This window comes from Phoca vitulina, unplaced genomic scaffold (genome assembly GCF_004348235.1).
Source record: "Phoca vitulina isolate PV1807 unplaced genomic scaffold, GSC_HSeal_1.0 scaffold9, whole genome shotgun sequence".
In the NCBI taxonomy this organism is placed as follows: Eukaryota; Metazoa; Chordata; class Mammalia; order Carnivora; family Phocidae; genus Phoca; species Phoca vitulina.
The window spans coordinates 9,645,644-9,665,761 of NW_022589712.1; the positions used below are offsets into that span (position 1 = coordinate 9,645,644).

General features: G+C 38.0%; 1 protein-coding gene and 1 pseudogene across 6 annotated transcripts in view; one reads left to right on the top strand and one right to left on the bottom strand.

Moving 5' to 3' along the window:
- Window positions 1-906: 906 nt before the first annotated feature.
- LOC116634754 lies at window positions 907-1,854 on the top strand (annotated as a pseudogene).
- A 14,196-nt stretch (window positions 1,855-16,050) lies between these two features.
- Window positions 16,051-20,118, bottom strand: part of SYNJ2 (synaptojanin 2) — a 99,258-nt gene continuing 95,190 nt past the window's right edge. For 4 of the 6 annotated variants that reach the window (XM_032407571.1, XM_032407568.1, XM_032407569.1 and 1 more), the window contains exon 27: window positions 16,051-19,828. In XM_032407571.1, the coding sequence (XP_032263462.1) occupies window positions 19,091-19,828 (738 nt within the window). In that variant the 3' untranslated portion in view covers window positions 16,051-19,090. The remainder of the gene's footprint in view (window positions 19,829-20,118) is intronic. The other 2 variants (XM_032407570.1, XM_032407572.1) reach the window with 2 other exon arrangements.

Genomic DNA, 20,118 nt, shown 5'->3' on the forward strand with positions numbered 1-20,118 from the left:
AAGGGTCAATCCACCAAGAGAAAATAACATTTATAAATATTTACACACCCAACATAGCACCTAAATATATGAAACAAATATTAACCCACCTGAAGAGTAAAATATACAGCAATATAATAATAGCAGGGACTTCAATACCCTATTTTTCAACACTGTATACATCATCCAGACAGAACTCAATAATTGGACTTAAATGACATTTTAGACCAGATGGACTTAATAGATAACTACTAAATAGATGGAAGAACCTTCCATCCAACAGTAGCAGAATACACAGTGTTCTCAAGTGCACACAGAACATTCTCCAGGAGAAGTCATACATTAGGCCACAAAACAAGTCAATAAATTTAAGAAGACTGAAATCTGTCAAGCATCTTTACTGACCACAATGGTGTGAAACTAGAAATCAGTGAAAAGAAGAAAACTGGAAAAATCACAAATATGTGGAGATTAAACATGCAACTGAATGAGCAATGGGTCAAAGAAGAAATCAAAAGAAATAAAAAATACCTTGAGACAAATCAAAATGGAAATACAACATACCAAAACTTAAGGGATGTAGCAAAAGCAGTTCTAAGAAGTTTATAGCAACAAATGCCTACATTAAGAAAAAAGATTTCAAACAACCTGACTTTATATCTTAACTAGAAAAAACAAACTATGCCCAAAGTTAGTAGAAGGAAAGAAATAAAGATCAGAGTGGAAATAAAGGAAATAGACTCTTAAACGATAATAGAGGGGCACCTGGATGGCTCAGTTGGTTAAGTTTCTGACTCTTGATATCAGCGTGGGTCTTGATCTCAGGGTCATGAGTTCAAGCCCCACACCGGGGTCCATCCTAGCCATGGAGCCTACTTAAAAAAACAAAACAAAACAAAAACATAGAAAAGATCAACGAACTAAGCTGTTTTTTTGAAAAGTTAAAATAGACAAAACTTTAGCTACTCATTGCAAGATAAAAGGGAGAGGGCAAATAAAATTAGAAATGAAAGAGGAAGCCGTCTCTCCAGGAGAGTTATTGAAGAGCAGCAGCCATGGCTCCATGCTACCTTATGGCCATGGGCCTCAACAAGGTCCACAAGATGAATGTGACCAACCTGAGGCACAGCTCCTACTGCAGGTGCCTCACCAAGCACATCAAGTTTGTGCGGACCATGATCCAAGAGGTGCGTGGCATCACCACATACAAGTGGCATCCTGTGGAGCTGCTCAAGGTCTCCAAGGATAAGCGTGACTCAAGTTCATCAAGAAAAGGGTGGGAACATACATCCATGCCAAGAGGAAGAGAGAGGAGCTGAGCAATGTCCTGGCAGCTATGAGAGAAGTGGCAGCCAAGAAGGACTGAATCCCTCCCCTCTAAGTAATAAAGCCTTTTTGGAACTTAAAAAAGAAGAAGAGACTTACAACTAACAACACACAAATACTGAGGATCATAAGAGACTAACAGGAACAATTATTTGCCAATAAAGTGGACAACCCAGAAAAAATGGATAAAATCCTAGACATACAATCTACCAAAACTGAATTGTGAAGAAATAGAAAATCTGCATAGTCCAGTTATTAAGGAGGTTGAATCAGTAGTCAAAAATCCAACAAAGAGAAGTCCCAGACCAGATCATTTCACTGGTGAATTCTACCAAATATTTAAAGAAGAACTAATATTAATCCTTCTCAATCTCTTCCAAAAAAGTAGAAGAGGAGGGAATACTTTGAAACTCATTTTATGAGGCCAGCATTACCCTGAAATAAAACCTGACAAAGACACAACATCCCTGATGAAATAGATGTAAAAATGCTCAGCAAAATAATAGCCAACTGAATTCAACAGTACATTAGGAAGATAATACACCATGATCAAGTGGGATTTATTCTAGGGATTCAAGATGGTTCAACACCTGCAAATCAATGTGATAAACCACATTAACAAAATGAAGAAAAAGCATTTGACAAAATTCAACAGTCATGATAAAAACTCTCAAAAAAGTGGGTATAGAGGGAATGTACCTCAACTTAATATGACAAGCCACAGCTAACATCATGAAAAGGTGAAAAGCTAAAAGCATTTCCTCTAAGATCAGGAGCAAGAGTGCCTACACTCTCGCGACTTTTTTTTTTTTTTTGCCACTTTTTATTCAGCATAGTATTGGATGGCCTAACCAGAGCGATTAGGCAAGAAAAAGAACAGTCATCCAAATTGTAAAGGAAGAAGTAAAACTGTTTCTATTGGCAGACTACATTTTATTTAGAAAACTCTAAGGACTCCACCAAAAAAAAAAACTTTTAGAATAAATGAATTCAGTAAAGTTGCATGACACAAAATCAATATACAAAAATCAATGAGGTTTCTATACACTAAAACTATTAGAAATTAAGAAAACAATCCCATTTACAATTGCATCAAAAAATACCTAGGACTAAATTTAAACAAGGAGGTGAACGATCTGTACACTAAAAACTGTAAGACATTGATGAAAGAAATAGATACAAATAAATGGAAAGACATTAAATGCTTATGGGCTGGAAGACTTAATATTGTTAAAATGTCCATACTACCCAGAGAAATCTACAGATTCAATGCAGTTCCTATCAAAATTCAAATGGCATTTATTCTCAGAAATAGAAGAAACAATCCTAAAATTCTTGCGGAACCAGAAAAGACCCCAAAGAGCCAAAGCAATTTTGAGAAAGAAAAGGCACCACACTTCCTGATTTCAAACTATATTACAAGGCTACAGTGACCAAAACAGTATGATATTCGTATATAAAGACTATAAATCAATGGAACAGAATAGGGAGCCCAAAAATAAACCAGTACATATATGGTCAATTTATGGAAAAGGAGCCAAGAATATATTGTTGGGAAAGGATAGTCTCTTCAATGAATGGTGTTGGGAAAACTGGACAGTCACATGCAAAAGAATGGAACTGAACTACTATCTATACCATACATAAAAATTAACTCAAAATAGATTAAAGACTTGAATGCAAGACAAACCATAAAACTCCTAGAAGGAAACATAACTGATAAGCATCTTGACATTGGTCTTGGCAATGATTTTTTGGATGTGACACCAAAAACAAAGGCAACAGAAGCAAAAAAATAAAAATTGGAACATTATTAAACTAAAAATCTTCTGCACAGCAAAGGAACCATCAACTAAAAAGGCAGGCTACTGAATGGGAGGAAATACTTGCAAATCATATATTTGATGTGGGATTAATATCTAAAATATATAAAGAATACATACAACTTAATAGTAAATATCAAACTATTTGATTTTAAAATGGGTATTTTTCCAAGGAAGACATACAAATGGCTAACAGGTACATGAAAAGGTACTCAAATATCACTAATCATCAGTTCAAATCAAATTCAAATCAAAACCACAATGAGATATCCTTTCATTAGATAACCTATTAGAATGGTTATCATCAAGAGATGAGAGAGAACAAGTGTTGGCAAGGATGTGGAGGAAAGGGAACACTTGTGCACTGTTGGTGGGAATGTAACTGGTGTGGTCACTATATAAGACAATATGGAGGTTCCTAAAAACACTAAAAACTACCATATGATCCAGCAATCTCCTTTTTCTGTAAATATCCAAAGGAAATGAAAACAGGATATCAAAGAGATATCTGCACTCCTATGTTCATTACAGCATTACTCACAATAGCCAAGTTAAGGACACAACCTAAGTGTCTATTACAGATGAATGGATAAAGATGTGGTATATACATACAATGGAATATTATTCAGCCATGAGAAAAGAAATCCTGCCATTTGTGACAACATTGATGGAACTTGAGGGCATTATGCTAAGTGAAATAAGCCAGACAGTGAAAGACATATAGCATATGGTATCACTTATATGTGGAATCTTAAAAAAAAAAAAAAAAAAAAAAAAGTCAAACTCCTTGAAACAGTAGAAAAGTGGTTTGCCAGGGGCTAAAGGTAGGGAGAGGTTGGTAAAAGGGTACAAACTTTCAACTATAAGATGAATAAGGTCTGAGGATCTACTGTAAAACATAGTGACTATAATTGACAACACTATAATATATAATTCAAATTTGCTGAGAGAGTAAAACTTCAATGTTCTCACATACACACACATACAAATGATATGAGAGGTGGGCGCCTGGGTGGCTCAGTTGGTTGAGCGACTGCCTTCGGCTCGTCATGATCCCGGAGTCCCGGGATCGAGTCCCACATCAGGCTCCCTGCTCGGCAGGGAGTCTGCTTCTCCCTCTAACCCTACCCCCTCTTGTGCTCTCTCTCTCTCACTCTCAAATAAATAAATAAAATCTTTAAAAAAAAAAAAACAAATGATATGTGAGGTGATGAATGTGTTAAATTAATTAGATGGGGGAAATCCTTTCACAATATATATTTATATCAAATCACAAGTATACTTTAAATATCTTAGTTTTATATGTCAATTATACCCCAATAAAGCTGAAATTAATTTTTTTTTTCATTAAAAGAATGTTAAACATTCACTGAAAGCTTTAAGAACTACATATTCTGTTTATGCTCAGTCAGGTCCATTTCTTCGGTTTCTATTTTAGATAATCTATTACATTCCTTCAGTCAGTACTCTTTTCAATTGTTTTGACTTCTCTTTGAATAGACTGTCTAGTCTATTCAAAAGGACCAGAATCCCTTTCCATTTCTACTGCCACAGTCTCCTGTTCAGATTTTCACATTTGGCCTGGAATACAGTAACCTCCTAGTTGGCTTCTCATTTTAGTATTAAAATAGAACTGTAATGCAGTAAACACTTACCGAGTTCCTGTGTACCAAGTGTTGCTTTACGTAAGAATATGAGGTAGATTTAATCCAATCCCTATCAAAATTCCAATGGCATATTTCCCAGAACTAGAAAAAAGAAATTATAAAATTTGTAGGAACCACAAAAGATCCTGACCAACCAAAGCAATCTTGAGAAAGAACAAAGCTGGAGGTATTATACTTCCTGTTTTCAAACTATATTACAAAGCTACAGTATTCAAAACAGTATGGTGTGGGCACAAAAACAAACAGATCAATGGAACAGAATTGAGAGCCCAGAAATAGACCCACACATATATGGACAGTTAATTTACAACAAAGGAGCCAAGAATATACAATGGAGAAAGGACAGTCTCTTCAATAAAGAAGTTTTGGAAAACTGGTCAGCCACATACAAAAGAATGAGACTTGACTACTATCTTAGGCCATACACAAAAATTAACTAAAATGGATTAAACACTTGAATATAAGACTTGAAAGCATAGACTTCCTAGAAGAAAACATAGATGGTAACCTCCTTGACATTGGTCTTAGCAGTGCTTTTGTGGGTCAGACTCCAAAATCAAAGGAAACAGAAGCAAAAATAAACAAATGGGACCACATCAATCTAAAAGGCTTCTGCACAGTGAAGGAAATCATCATAAAAATGAACGGGTAACCTACTGAGTGGGAGATGTTAACTGCAGTCATACATCTGATAGGGGTTAATATTCAAAACAAATAAAGATCTGATACAACTTAAGAACAAAACAAACCAACAGAAAAATGGGCAGAGGATCTGAATAGACATTTTTCCAAAGAAGACATACAGATGGACAACAGGCATATGAAAAAATGTTCAACATAACTAATTATTAGAGAAATGCAAGTCAAAATCACAATGAGATTATCACCTCATACCTGCAGGAATGGCTATTATCAAAAAGATGGGACACCTGGCTGGCTCAGTCAGAAAAGTATGCATCTCTTGACCTTGGGGTTGTGAGTTCAAGCCCCATGTTGGGTTGGGAGATTACTTAAATAAACCTAAAAAGAGGATAAGATATAACAGGTGTTGGAGAGGATGTGGAAGAAAAGGAACACTTGTACACTGTTGGTAGGATTGTAAATTGGTGCAACCACTATGGAAAATAGTATGGAGATTCCTCAAAAAATTAAGAATTGAACTAACATATAGTCTAGCTCATCCACTACTGGGTATTTATCTGAAGAATGAGATAACACTCGTTCAAAAAGATGTATGTACCTTTATGTTTCTTGCAGCATTATTTACAATAGCCAACATATGGAAGCAACCAGTGTCCACTGACAGAAGAATAGATAAAGCAGATGTGTATATACACACATACACACACTGGAATACTACTCAGCCATAAAAAAGAATGAAACCTTGCCATTTGCAACACCATGGATGGACCCAGTGGGTATTATACTAAGTGAAATAAGTCAGAAGAAGAAAGACAAATACCTTATGATTTCACTCATATGTGAAATCTAAAAAAACAAAAACTGAAAACAAACTCAGATACAGAGAACAGTTGGTAGTTTCCAGAGAAGTGTGTTGAGGGGTGGGTGGATGAAAGGGGTAAATTGTAGGGTGATGGATGGTAACTAGACTTTTGGGTTTATCACTTTTGGATGTATTTTATACATATATATAAATACAAAACACAAAATAGCTTTATTAGCTATATTTTAGAGAGAGGAAACTGAGCATTAAAAAAATCGTAAAACTGGTGCAAAGTCTCAAAACTATTGAGAGCAAAGGTTAAACCCAGTTTTGATTTTAAAATCTATGCATGTTTGTTGCAATAGCTTCATAAAACATTTCACACATCATTAATTTTAAAAACTGACAAAGTCACAACAGCAAATAGTCTAGGACTTTCAAGCTGATTTCAGTATTTCTCTCCTCCAATACCTAACTAAAGAGAGAAAAAAATAGGGGAAAAAAAAAGAGGAAAAGTAGGAAAAAATAATTCAGCAAACAAAAAAATGAAAGGACTAAAAGCTCATGCCATTAACTTTGAAAAACCAGTGATTAAGAAAAATAAGTGATATTAGGGAAGAAGGTTAATCAATATAATCTTGAGAATTTTTTTTTTAAAGATTTTATTTATTTATTTGAGAGAGAGAATGAGATAGAGAGAGAGCATGAGAGGGGGGAGGGTCAGAGGGAGAAGCAGACTCCCTGCTGAGCAGGGAGCCCGATGCGGGACTCGACCCTGGGACTCCTAGGATCATGACCTGAGCCAAAGGCAGTTGCTTAACCAACTGAGCCACCCAGGCGCCCTAATCTTGAGAATTTTGATGATAGGTCTGTATTTTATGGAAAAAGAGGAGGAACAAGGTGCTGAGCAAAGTTAAAGAAAAAGCCTTGATGTTCATCTATCACTGAAAATGTTAAAACACTCAAAACCAAAACAGTAAGGCTTTGTTTTCTGAAGCCCTCATGGAAATAAGATACAATCACTCTAAGTGAAGTGGACTCTAGTCTAGTAACAAACCTTCAAAAGAGGGACAAGAGGCCAGATCTTCTAATAAAGATAGTATAGGACTCACCCCAGCTGTGCTGTCCCTTCCCACTTTCAGATAAAGAAAGAGAGAATGAGTGGTAATGTCAAACACAGATACCAAAAGCAGCCTCAGATAAGGAGGGTGGGTTTGTCAGAAGAGTTCACCCTCCATTTATTTGGCCAAATGGGTCTAGATGAAGTTTATTATGAACAAGCAAGATGAAAATACATGACACTTAAACAACATAATGAAGCAAAACAAGTATATAGAGATGGCTGAAGATTCAATTCTAAATGGAAATATAATCCCTGAACAACAACAGCAAAAAGTGACATACAGGGAAAAAGGTGGAGACATGGAAATAAAATGAAAACCAAATCAGTACAATTACAGCATAAAGTAGAGACCATGTTAAAGAATAAAGACATAGATGAAAATCCTCTCAACAGAGTGATGGCTTAATGGATGCACCACCACAATAGATACAGAAGGAAAATAATTAGAATAGATAAAAAGTCATCATTCAGCTATAAAGGCAAAAGACTGACATTGCCAATATAAACTCAGGCAATAGGGACCCATGTGCCCCTTCTAACAAATTTGCTTATTGGTTAAATCCAGGTTTACTAAGAAAAAAAGGATGAAAATACTGCACTTTAAAATGCAGGCAAATATCCTAAAAACAAAAACCCCCTGTGTTAAAAAAACAGTAAGGTTGGAAAGGAAGAATTATGTATTCAGCTAAATTGCCCCCTGAAATGGCTACAGAGGTAATGGAGCAACATGCTCAAGCCTAAGGAACTCAGGGAATATTATTAATCAGTTCTTGTAGTTTGATCCTCTTAGGTTAATTTCAGATAAATTAAGTTTATTACTATTATACGATGACATACAGTGTGATGTTAAATATTAATCATCTGATATGTTACTGTATATTACACAGAGAAACATTTCTAGAATGATAAATAATGTTAATGATAATTATTTCTGGGTAGATTTTGGGTGAATTTTTAGCTTTTTATATTTTTTTGTAATGCTGAATTTTTATGAGTATGTTATTTTGATACACTATTCTAAAAAGGAAGCTCTATAGAAGTCAAAATTCAAATCATAGCCACTATTAGTCAAGTTATTGCAACATACATAAGCTAGAGTATATCGTAGAAGAACAAAGATAAGTTAAAATATCAGTGAAAAGGGAATCTTAAATATCGGGACTTCATCAAGATAAAAAGCTTTTGCACAGCAAAGGAAACAGTCAACAAAACCAAAAGACAACCGACAGAATGGGAGAAGATATTTGCAAATGTCTTATCAGATAAAGGGCTAGTATCCAAAATTTATAAAGAACTTATCAAACTCAACACCCCAAAAACAAAAAATCCAGTCAAGAAATGGGCAGAAGACACGAACAGGTATATCTTCAGAGAAAACATACAAACGGCCAACAGACACATGAAAAGATGCTCAACATCACTTGGCATCAGGGAAATACAAATCAAAACCACAATGAGATACCACCTCACACTGGTCAGAATGGCTAAAATTAACAACTCAGGAAACAACAGGTGTTGGCAAGGATGCTGAGAAAGGGGAACCCTCTTGCAGTGTTGGTGGCAATGCAAACTGGTGCAGCCACTCTGAAAAACAGTATGGAGGTTCCTCAAAAAGTTGAAAATAGAGCTACCCTATGACCCAGCAATTGCACTAGTGGGTATTTATCCAAAAGATACCAGCATAGTGATTTGAAGGGGCACGTGTTCCCCAGTGGTTATAGCAGCAATGCCCACAATAGTCAAAGTATGGAAAGGGCCCAGATGTCCACTGACAGATGAATGGATAAAGAAGATGGGGTATATTTATACAATGGAATACTACTCAGCCATCAAAAAGAATGAAACCTTGCCATTTGCAATGACGTGGATGCAACTACAGGGTATTATGCTGAGCAAAATAAGTCAGTCAGAGAAAGACAAATACCATATGATTTCACTCATATGTGGAAATAAGAAACAAAACAGATGAACATGGGGGAAGGGAAGGAAAAATAAAATAAGATGAAAATTGAGAGGAAGGCCAACCATGAGAGACACTGAACTCTAGGAAGCAAACTGAGGGGTGCTGGAGGGAAGTTGGGTCAGAGGGGGGGAGGGATAACTGGGTGATGGGCATTAAGGAGGGCACTTGATGTAATGAGCACTGGGTTTATATGCAACTGATGAATCGCTAAATTCTACCTCTGAAACTAATAAAAAAAAAATGACTCTTGAATAGTAATTCTGTTCTTGTAGATTTTTGCTCTGTGAATAAGATTACCCCAAATAGAAACATTTACGAAGTTAAAAAAATTAATTATAAACTTCTGTTTCAGTAGCAGGCTAGATAATTTGGAACCACCTCCCATTGAGGACAACCAACAAATCTGGATGAAAGGTTTTTAACTGATCAAAGTGCTAGCAAAAAATTATTATTATTATTATTTAAAGATTTTATTTATTTATTTGACAGAGAGAGAGACAGTGAGAGAGGGAACACAAGCAGGAGGAGTGGGGGGGGGAGTGGGAGAGGGAGAAGCAGGCTTCCCACCAAGCAGGGAGCCTGATGTGGGGCTCGATCCCAGGACCCCAGGATCATGACCCGAGCCGAAGGCAGATGCTTAACCGACTGAGCCACCTAGGTGCCCCTAGCAAAAAAATTATTGACAAAAATATAGGAAAAGGCAAGAAACCAGAAAGGAAACCAGCAGTTGAGCTACTTTTGCTTGAGGCAAGGATGCCACTGGCATATCTGGCAGCCCCTCTGCCCAGGTAGTTACAAAAAGTGTTCCCCGTGGCCAGATAATTTTTAAAAGGCCCTTCTTCCTCCAGCACATGGCTTGTGACATAGGGCGGGTTATATTTTTGATCCCACTTACCCTCCTTAGCTGGGCATCTTTGTGCAAGGCCCCACTCTGTGGTGATTTCTAGAGCCAAAACAAATGACTGAGAGACTGAGTTGTGGTTTTGGCAAATTTGCAAAGTGAAGGGGACAGAAGTCAAAGACTGGCCAAGGCAGTCTGATAACCCAACACATTCATTAAGCTGGGACTGCAAAGGGCTATATATATGAAATAAGGGTGACCCAGAAATAAACATCCTGTGTTCATGACTCTTGAGTAGTCCAGGGAATCGCAAGCCAACAATTTTAATCAGAGGATCCCATACTGGTAGTGTCCCGAGACATCTGAGAAAGGAGGAAGACACATTCATAGCAGCCCTTAAATTATTCCTACAAATACTTCTCCAAATGGCATAATCACTAAACAAAGATAACTGGCATACAAGGAAATAAGATACCACAAATGGGAACAAATAGAAAAATCCCCTCCTCCAAAAGGTTTTGAGATACTGGAACTATCAGATATAGATGATAAAATAACTATGCTTACTATTTTAAGAATACAAGGTTGAAAGTTTCCTAATAACAGGAAACTACATAGTGACTTAGATTTTAGAAAGTACCAAAAGCAGCTTCTAAAAAAGAAAGTTGAAATTACATTTGATACAACTAAAGAAAATTAGTGAATTGGAAGAGAGGTCAGAAAAATTATTCAGAATTCAACAGAGACAAGAAGATGGAAAATACAGAAGAGAGGCTAAGGATATAGTCAAATAAAAAGATAAATTCCATCATATGTTTCATGAGAGTCCCAAAAAGAAAGGAGAAAAAGAATGTCCCAGAGGTAGTATTTGAAGAGAAAATGGTAGAAAAGTTCCCAGAACTAATGAAAGACACCAACCCACCCTCAGATTCTAGAAGTTCAACAACTCCAAAGTAAAGCAAATAAAAATAAATCCACATCTATACATGCACAGTGAAACTACAGAAAAGCCAAGACAAGAGGAAAAAAGTTTTAAGGAACAACACTTAAGATTGCTGCTTAGTCATCAGTCAATGGAAGCTTGAAGACATTGCAATTGTACTGTCAGTGTGCTCAAAGAAAACCACTCCCACCCTAGAATTATACATTCAGTAAAAATGATGACATTTAAAATATTAAGGTGAAATGGATATTTTATATAAATTAACAGTTTACTACCAACTGACTTTCAGTAATGGAAATATTAAAGGATGTACTTCAGATAGAAGATAAATAAATGATTCAGCCAGAGGTGCTGAGATTCAAGAAGAAATGCAGAGCGAGAAAAAGGCAACTATTTGGATAAACTAAATGAAAATTGATTGTACAAAACAGTAATAATGACTTGAGTGGGTATTAAAATATATAAAATTAAAATACACAGCAACTATATTTGGGATGGTATATACAGAGTTGAAGTGTTCCAAGGTCACTGCCTTATTCAAGAGGAAGGTCAAGTAATGGTTAACATTAGACTTGGAGAATTTAATGGCACATGTTGTAATTTCTAAGATAACCAATAAAAATGTAATCAACAAAAATGGGATACAAGGACATATAAATTAGAAGAAAAAGAGGCATGATAAAAATCCAAAAGAAGGCATGGAAGGAGGTGAAAAGAAACAAAGAACAGATAGTGCAAAGAGAAAGTACAGACAACATGGTAAAATTTAAACCCAATTTTTACATTATTACAATTATTACATTAAATGTAAATGAACTAAATATCCCAGTTAAAAGATAAATATGTCAGGCTAGATAAGAAAACAACATTCAATTATATGCCATTTATAATAGACCCATCTGAAGCACGAGAGCACAGAGAGATTCAAAATTTAAAAGATAGAAAAAGACATGTCATGCAAATACTAAAAGGAAGATGATGTAGCTATATCAGATAAAACATACTTTAGGACAAGAATTATTAGAGAAAACGAGGGTCATTTCATAGTTACAAAAGATTAAATTCACCAGGAAAATAATAAATTTTAATTGTATATAATGTGAGTATATAACCTAAAATTATATAATGCAAAAATGGAGAAAACTACAAGAATAGACACCATGGGAGATTTTAACATATGGCTGATAGAACAAACAGACCAAAAAATGAGGAGGAGAATACAAGATTTGAACTACATGCTTTCCAGAGCACTGTACCTAAGAGATAGAGAATATGCATTCTTTTCATATTTGACCAAATGGTTGAATGAGCTAAGCACTGATCTCAAGAAATTAGAAAAATAAACAATAAAATAAAAAATAGAAGGAATTTAAAAAGAACACAAATTAAATAGAAAACAAACATAAAATAGTCTCAAAAAAACTTGATTCTTTGAAAAGGCTAATAAAATTGACAAACCTCTAGTGAGACCAGTTAAGAAAAAAAGGCATAATTTACCAATATTAGAATGAAAAGGAGTTATTGCTATAATGTAAACATTAAAAGAGGGTATAATGAATACTTTTAGGTCGATATTATTAAAAATTTTAGATGAAATAAAAAATTCCAAGAAAAATAAACTTACCCAACTTATCCGTGATGTAGAGAACTTGCCTGTGAAGTAGAAACTAGTCCTATGACTATTACAGAAACAGAATCAGTGATTTAAAAAAATCTTCTTGCAAAAGAACTATAGACTAAATTGACTTTACTGGTAAACTCTACCAAAAATTTAAGGAGAAAGTAATTTCAATATTGAATTCTTCCAGTTAATAGAAAAGAGCATACTCCCCATGAGGGAGTTTGAGGTTAGTGTATGTAACTTTGATACCAAGAACAGCACAAAACAGTACAAAAGAGAAACTCAATTATGAATATTGTTGCAAAAGTCCTAAGCAAAAATACTGACAATCTAAATTCAGTAATAGTTTAAAAGACAATATGATCTGGGGGCGCCTGCGTGGCTCAGTTGTTTAAGCATCTGCCTTCGACTCAGGTCATGATCCCAGGGTCCTGGGACTGAGCCCCTCATTGGGCTCCTGCTCAGCAGGGAGCTTGCTTTTCTTCCTGTCCTCCCAACCTGTGCTCTATCTCTATTGCTATCTCTGTCTCTCTCTCTAAAATAAACAAAATCTTAAAAAATAAAAGACAATATGATCTGTCCAAGTTGGATTTATACCAAGAATGCAAGGTTGTTTAGCACTGGAAAATTGATCAATGTAATTCACCCTATTAATGAACAAAAAGGGGAAAAATCATAATCATTTCAATACATGTAAAAAATGTCTGATAAAATTTATTCATGAAAAAGATAAATTTAGCAATCCACGAAAAGAATTTCCTTAGCCTAATTAAGAGGGTGTCTAGAGAACAAAAAACAATAGACATCATACTTAACGGCAAAAATATTAACACTTTCCGTTTGAGGAGAATGTCTGTTACCAACGCTTCTATTTAACATTGTACTGAATGTCCGAGCCAGCTCTGTAAGGCAAGACAAAGGTGTACAAAGGTACAGGGATGGGAAAGCAAGAAACAAAACTTGTCTGCAGAGGATATGCTTGTCTACATAGGAAATCCAAGACAATCTACAGAGACCATATTTTATCAATTTTAAGACACACTAAAAATTATTTTAACATCTTTGTAATTGGGCTGCATTTCACAATAAATTAAGAGTCATAATTAAGTTGGGAGCCTGTCTTAGTCTGTTTGGGCTGCCATACTGGAACACCAGCCTGGGTGGCTTTAAACAACAAACATCTCTCTCTCTCAGTTCTGGAGTCTGGACGTCCACGATCACGGCACTAACATGGGCGTGTTCTGGTGAAAGCCCTTTCCCTAGCTCATAAACGGGCACCGTCTTGCTGTGTCCTCACATGTGGAGAGGGCAAGAGGTCTCGGTGAGGTCTCTTTTATAAGAACTCTAATCACATTTGTGAAGGCTCCTTCCTCAGGACCTAAGCACCTCCCAAAGGCCTCGCCTCCTAATCATCATCTCTGGGGGTTAAGATTTCAACATATGAATTTGGGGGAGGGGTGGCACACGAACATTCAGGCCATAGCACCTTCCTCAGAATTATAGTATATATATATATGGCATATCTTATAACGGTATGGTATAATACGGTATATGGATGGTGTATGAGGTACACTGAAATACAGTAAATTGTTAGAATTTTGAGTTTAACAAGATGGATACAGTCCATACACAAAAAAACTCCTATTTAAGTATACCAGCAAAAAATAGCAAATGAATTTTAAAGTAAGAATTGTTAGATATAGTTATGGTATAAAGGTTATAAAAATGTTATTTAGAGGTACATATTACAAGTATTTAGTATAGAAGTCAAATGTCATGATAGCAGAATTCCTTCCTTTAAAATATTTTAAAGGAAAAATATAAAGCAAATATAGCAAAATGTTAATTACTATTAAATCTTGGTGATGGACATATGAGGGTTCAAACTATTCCCTCTGATTTCATATATATTTAGAAATAATGTTTAAAACTTTGAGAAATGATGAAATCCTTAAATGAATAAATATATTATGGTCTTAGATTGAAGAGTCAATCTTGTAAAGATGTCTGTTCTAGTCCATGCATTCCCAGTAAATAATTCCAATAGGTTTTATTTTTTTAATGGAATTGATGAATTGCTTCTAAAATTTATATGCAATTTCAGAGTCTAGACAAGATTCTCTTTAAGAAAAAGAATGAGGTAGGAGGGCTTGTTTTACCAGATACCAAAGTTAAAGAAAATTAAGACTTAATAAAAATTAGTCAAAAAAAAAAAGGTGGGGGCACCTGGGTGGCTCAGTGGTTAAGCGTCTGCCTTTGGCTCAGGTCATGATCTCAGAGTCCTGGGATTGAGCCCCGCGTCAGGCTCCCTGCTTCTCCCTCTCCAGCTCCCCCTGCTTCTGTTCCCTCTCTGTCAAATAAATAAAGTCTTTAAAAAAAAAAAAAAGACAACGTTGTATCAGCACAGAGATTGACAAGTAATCACAGTGGCACAGAACAGACTGCCCGGGGTGGGGGGGCGGAGGGGGGGGGGCAGAAGGTCCCGAATGGCAGGACGAGGAGCAGAGGGAAATCTCTCCCTCAGAGAGGCATCTATTAAACTAGTCAAAATTAGTAAAAGCAATCATTCAACATGTCTAGAGATTGACAAGACTTAAACTGAGAAGCATTAATTCAACAAAACCCAAGGAATCTTAGTAAGAAAATGGGAGGAGGTGGGAGGCCATTGCACTGGAGAACTATGCACCCACCCTCTGCCCCCTCCCCCCCAGATCTGCCTTACAAAAGACCTGTTCCATTTGGGGTATAGAGGATACATCAAATCTCTCTCTTGATCTCTCTCTCACACACACACAGTTTTGTAACCTACAACTAAAAAAAATTTTTTTATTCTATATTGATGAACACACTTCAAAAATCAATCCTGCACTTGACCACAGACCAAACCTTAATAAATTTTTAAAAAGTAGGTTTATCTAGGCCATATTCTTAGGTCATAATCCAAAAAAATAGGAGTAAACAATTTTTAAATGTCAAACCCTTAACTATTGGAAAATTAGTCTCCCTTGGATGAGAGAGAAGATAAAAGCAAATTAATCTAGAAAGTCACGAAAAGGAGAATATTTCATGCCAAAATGCGTGGGGTGCAGTTAAGCTATAATCAGGGAAAATTATATTAACTTTAAATATCTTTACTGTTAAGTGAGGAAGTCTAAAGATAATGTAATCTAGTGCTACTTTTAATTAAGAAATTAAGAACAAAATTAAACAAAAGAAAAAAGATGTAAATTAAAGTTGAAGTTAATGAAAAATGTTTTAAAAATCAACAGAAAAAAATAAAATAGAAAGGCTATATAAATCCTAATGTTATTTGAAAGTGCCAATAAAATTGAATAACCCCTTAAGGAACCTAATTCAAGGAAGCAAGAGCAAGTTTGTTATTTAATGAATGGTATAGTGTAACTATCCCTCGGCAAGGTGATGTTGGCCCCCCTACCTCACACCATTTATAAAAAAGACAAAACCCAAACTCAGAGGAATAACTAGTAATCACATTTCACCCAGAATAGAAGGCAACATAAAGAAGATATTCCAACATTCTTCCATATCCAAAAAGAAACAAACCAAATTTAAAAAAAAAAGACAAAATATTTAATAGGCATTTTTTACAACTGCAGTACAAATTATCACTTCAAATAAACATTACAGGGTTTTAATTACTAGTCACCCAATAAATAATTTTTGCAGCTGATAAAATCATTTCATTATAAAGCGAATGTTTTAATGTATTACTTTGCTTGTACTTCTACATATCCAGAGAATTCTATTCTATCTTGAAATTCAACAACTTAGAACTTTTACAGAAATTGCTTGAGCAGATGTCCTAATTTCAGTCATTTACTGGAACGTATTTTAAAAATAGGCAATAAGTCAGAGAAGATTAGGTTGGAAAAGGGAATATAATTGGGGTCATAGAGACAATGTTGAATTGTAAAGTTCTGTGCCTCAAATTCTTCGCGGTGAACTGTATTGTCTTACAGAGCAGTAATAAAAGACACTTCAAGGCCCGTGTGGGGGCACAGAAAAACCAGAAATAAAAAACCCACAAAGAGAAATCCCTAGGCCGGCAGTTGCTCGTCCAGAATATTTAACCAACTCTGCTGCTAACCTAGGAAACCTACCATCTCTTAAAGCCCTGATCTAAAAACTAAGTAAGGCAATTCCAATTGTCTTTTTAAAGAGAACATTGGTGTGTGAACCTTATATATGATCACCTCAAAATCCAGTCTCTGTTGTTCACGGATTTGAACACCCCTGTCAAGTTTGTTCGATTCTTCACGTTAAACTACTTAGAATTTTTCTCGTGACCTGTCTCCTGAGGTCAACACAATTCTGTGTGAATACTTAATATCAGATCCTTAAGAGCTACCTGTGTGATGAACACCTTTCTTCATTAAAATTCTGTTCTCTGTGCCATTTATTGGCCATTTGCATCTAGAACAAAGAAACCTGAAAATTAGGCCTATTTCCAGCTTTGCAAGCAACTGTTACATTACACGTAATCTGCTTTCAAATTCACCTCCTTTTTGGTGGGAAAAAAGAGGTGACAGAGGAAAGAACATTTGAATGAGGAAATCTTTGATCCCATTCCCAATTGTACTCTTAGTAGCAATGTGAATCCTGGCAAATTATTTAACTTCTCCAAGCCATTTACCCATCTTGTGTTCTTTCTCCCCTGAACTCTTCAAGAATTATGTTGTTTACTCATGTTTGTTAGAGAGGTAAACGGGATATATAGTACTTATACTCTACAGAAAGCATCCTAATCAGCTAAGGCCAGAAACACCTTCTTTTTAAGACTGGTCAACTACATGTATTACCTGTTTATCCCTGTGGGTCACTAAGACCTTTTTCTTTTACCAGTTTTCAAATGAAATGCGATAAATGTTGTAGTTTTGTTTTTGTGTTGAGTGCCAGATTTAAATAATCTGCAGGGTACCTTGATAGTGGCAATGAGAAGAAATCCCAGAGGCAAAAAGAGAGTGGTATCCCCCTAGGCAGGACGATTACTGCCATCCTAACCAATTCTCCAGTCACATTAGGGATAGTTCAGAGTCACTGCTGTATGATTCTAGGACATTAAAAACTCCTAAATACGGTATGTGGCATACTAAGTTTTCACCCATGAATTTCTTGTTAGCAAAAATATGGTATCTGCTCCAAACGGATTCTAGGCCTTGCAACATTATTCTTAAAATGTACAACAGTCTGGTGATGTCCTTCTGAAGGACTGACTAGGGCAAGAAGGTGTCATAAATGTACAGACAAAAAAATAAACCTAGTACACAGACAGATAAGCAAACCCACAAATGCTGCCCTGGGGTCTCTCATACACAGGGACAGGTGGTGCTTTCCTTCCCGAAACCACAGCCAGGCAGCCCAGGCTAAATGAAATGTTCTTCCCAGCGTCACGACGAGGCCCAATATTATGTGCCAGCATGAGTCTGCACAGTTTGTGCTTTTCCTCCTCATGGAACACAAGGGGGGAAAGAAGCGACCAGGCTCCCTCTAGCAGGGAAGAGCCAGCGTATTAAAACTGGTTTAGCTAGTACACCAGGGCTGCAGGCTGCAGCACGTCAGGCGACATGCGGCAGCTAAGACACGGTTCGGGGAGGAGCCTGCAGCCTGCCTAGGCTCCGGCTAAGCTAACAGTATGTGCGTCGGAGCCCAGACAGCGTATGCCACCATCTCCCCCCAGTCAAGGTTCCTGTACGTGTACAGAAACACAAGGGCTCACGGGAATGTGTCGTCTAGTCATTTGGTTGATCTGTTGGCCGCTTTCAACTCCGATTTTTTTTTTTTTTTAACCTGGGGTCAGCAGGCCAGGTACGGCTCTTAATGGTCCCAACCACCTTTCAGCTGATACATCAACCTCCAGGTGGATCGCCAAAAAGTTATCCCAAATCCGTAAAGTACAAACAACATTTTAAAAACACCACAGACACACATAAATCGAAAACAAAAAACAAAACAAAACAAAACAAGCATGGAAAATCCAACCAGGGAAGAACTTCTTGGACATTATCAGCTAGATTCCCTGTCCTCAGATCCACACATCGAATCTAACCAGAGGTTTCTCAGACCCCTGAGGGGAAACTAAAATGCACGAGTCTGGACTAAGACCGATCTTGGTGGCTGAATAATCATCTCATTGAATAAGAAACACAATTTCTGTAAAGTACACACGAGTGACAGAAATCCAAATGTTTTTTCAGTGCGCCTTTAAACAGTGGTCTCTTAGCAGGGGTGAGGGTGGGGGGGCGGGGGGGCTGGGGCCAAGGCTCCGGGCTGTCCCGGTGAAGGGACGCCCGAGGGAAGAAGGCACACTTTCTCAGGAGAGCCGCCGTGCACGCTTCCTCCTCATGTTTTCGCCAGCGGGTCGAACACCTGCAGCACCGTCCTCTTGTCCCGGTCACTGCCGGTCCCGCAGCGATCGGAGTCCCTGGGCCCGCGCCCCGGCGGCAGCTCCCGGGCAGCCGAGGCAGAGCCTTGCAGGGGGGCTGTGTGTGCTCGTTCCAGGCCCCTGGTCCCCGAGTCCAGCGGGTCGCAGCTCTTGGAGAGCCAGGCATTCTTCAACAGGCTCGGGTGGTGGAGAAGGCTCCAGAAGGGATCCTGAGAATCACCAAGAGGGGAGGCCGCCTCGGACTGGGGCTGCTCGGCGCCGGGGCTTGCGGGGCTTGCTGCGGAGGGAGCGCCGAGGCCAGCGGCTTGTGGAAGGAGAGCGCCCCCGTCGGGTGGGGGTGCGGGGGGACGGTCGCCGCGGCCGCCGCAGGGGAGGACGGCGAGGAACGGGCTGTCGCAGCTCTGCAGCACCTGCAGGTGGAAGGCGGCGGGGGCCGACTTCTTCCTCCTCGGGGGCGCCTGGGGCGCGGGCGGCGGGACCTCCAGCGGGGACGGCGGGGTGGCCACGGGAGGGGCATCGTCTGGTGCGGGCGGCCCCCCGCTCGGCTTCCTGTCGGTACCCTTCCCAGGCTGAAGCGTTCTCGGTTTGGGAACAGGAGGGACGGCTGCTAGAGGGGGGGTTTCAAGGCTTGTCTCTGGGGGCCCGACCGTAAACTGGACCGTCTGTTGCCCAAACTGGTCTTCCGGTGACTCAGGCTGAGGAAAGGCAGGACCAAGAGTGTCAGTCAGTCAGAAGCCAGCACTGGGGGCGCGGGGGTCAGCGCCCAGACAGTGTCAGCAGGGGGAGCAGAGACGGGGCTAAGCGGACATTCTAGCAAATTCGAGATCTGAGAATGTCTGGGATGCTGAAGTGTGACCAGGTACAAGAGAGCGCAGGGGGAACACACATCTGTCAAGTACCAGCAGGTCCAACGACATAGGAGTGGAAACTTGAAAACCAGGGCCACACGGTGAATATTCTGAAACTAGTTTTTCCTTTGTTACCT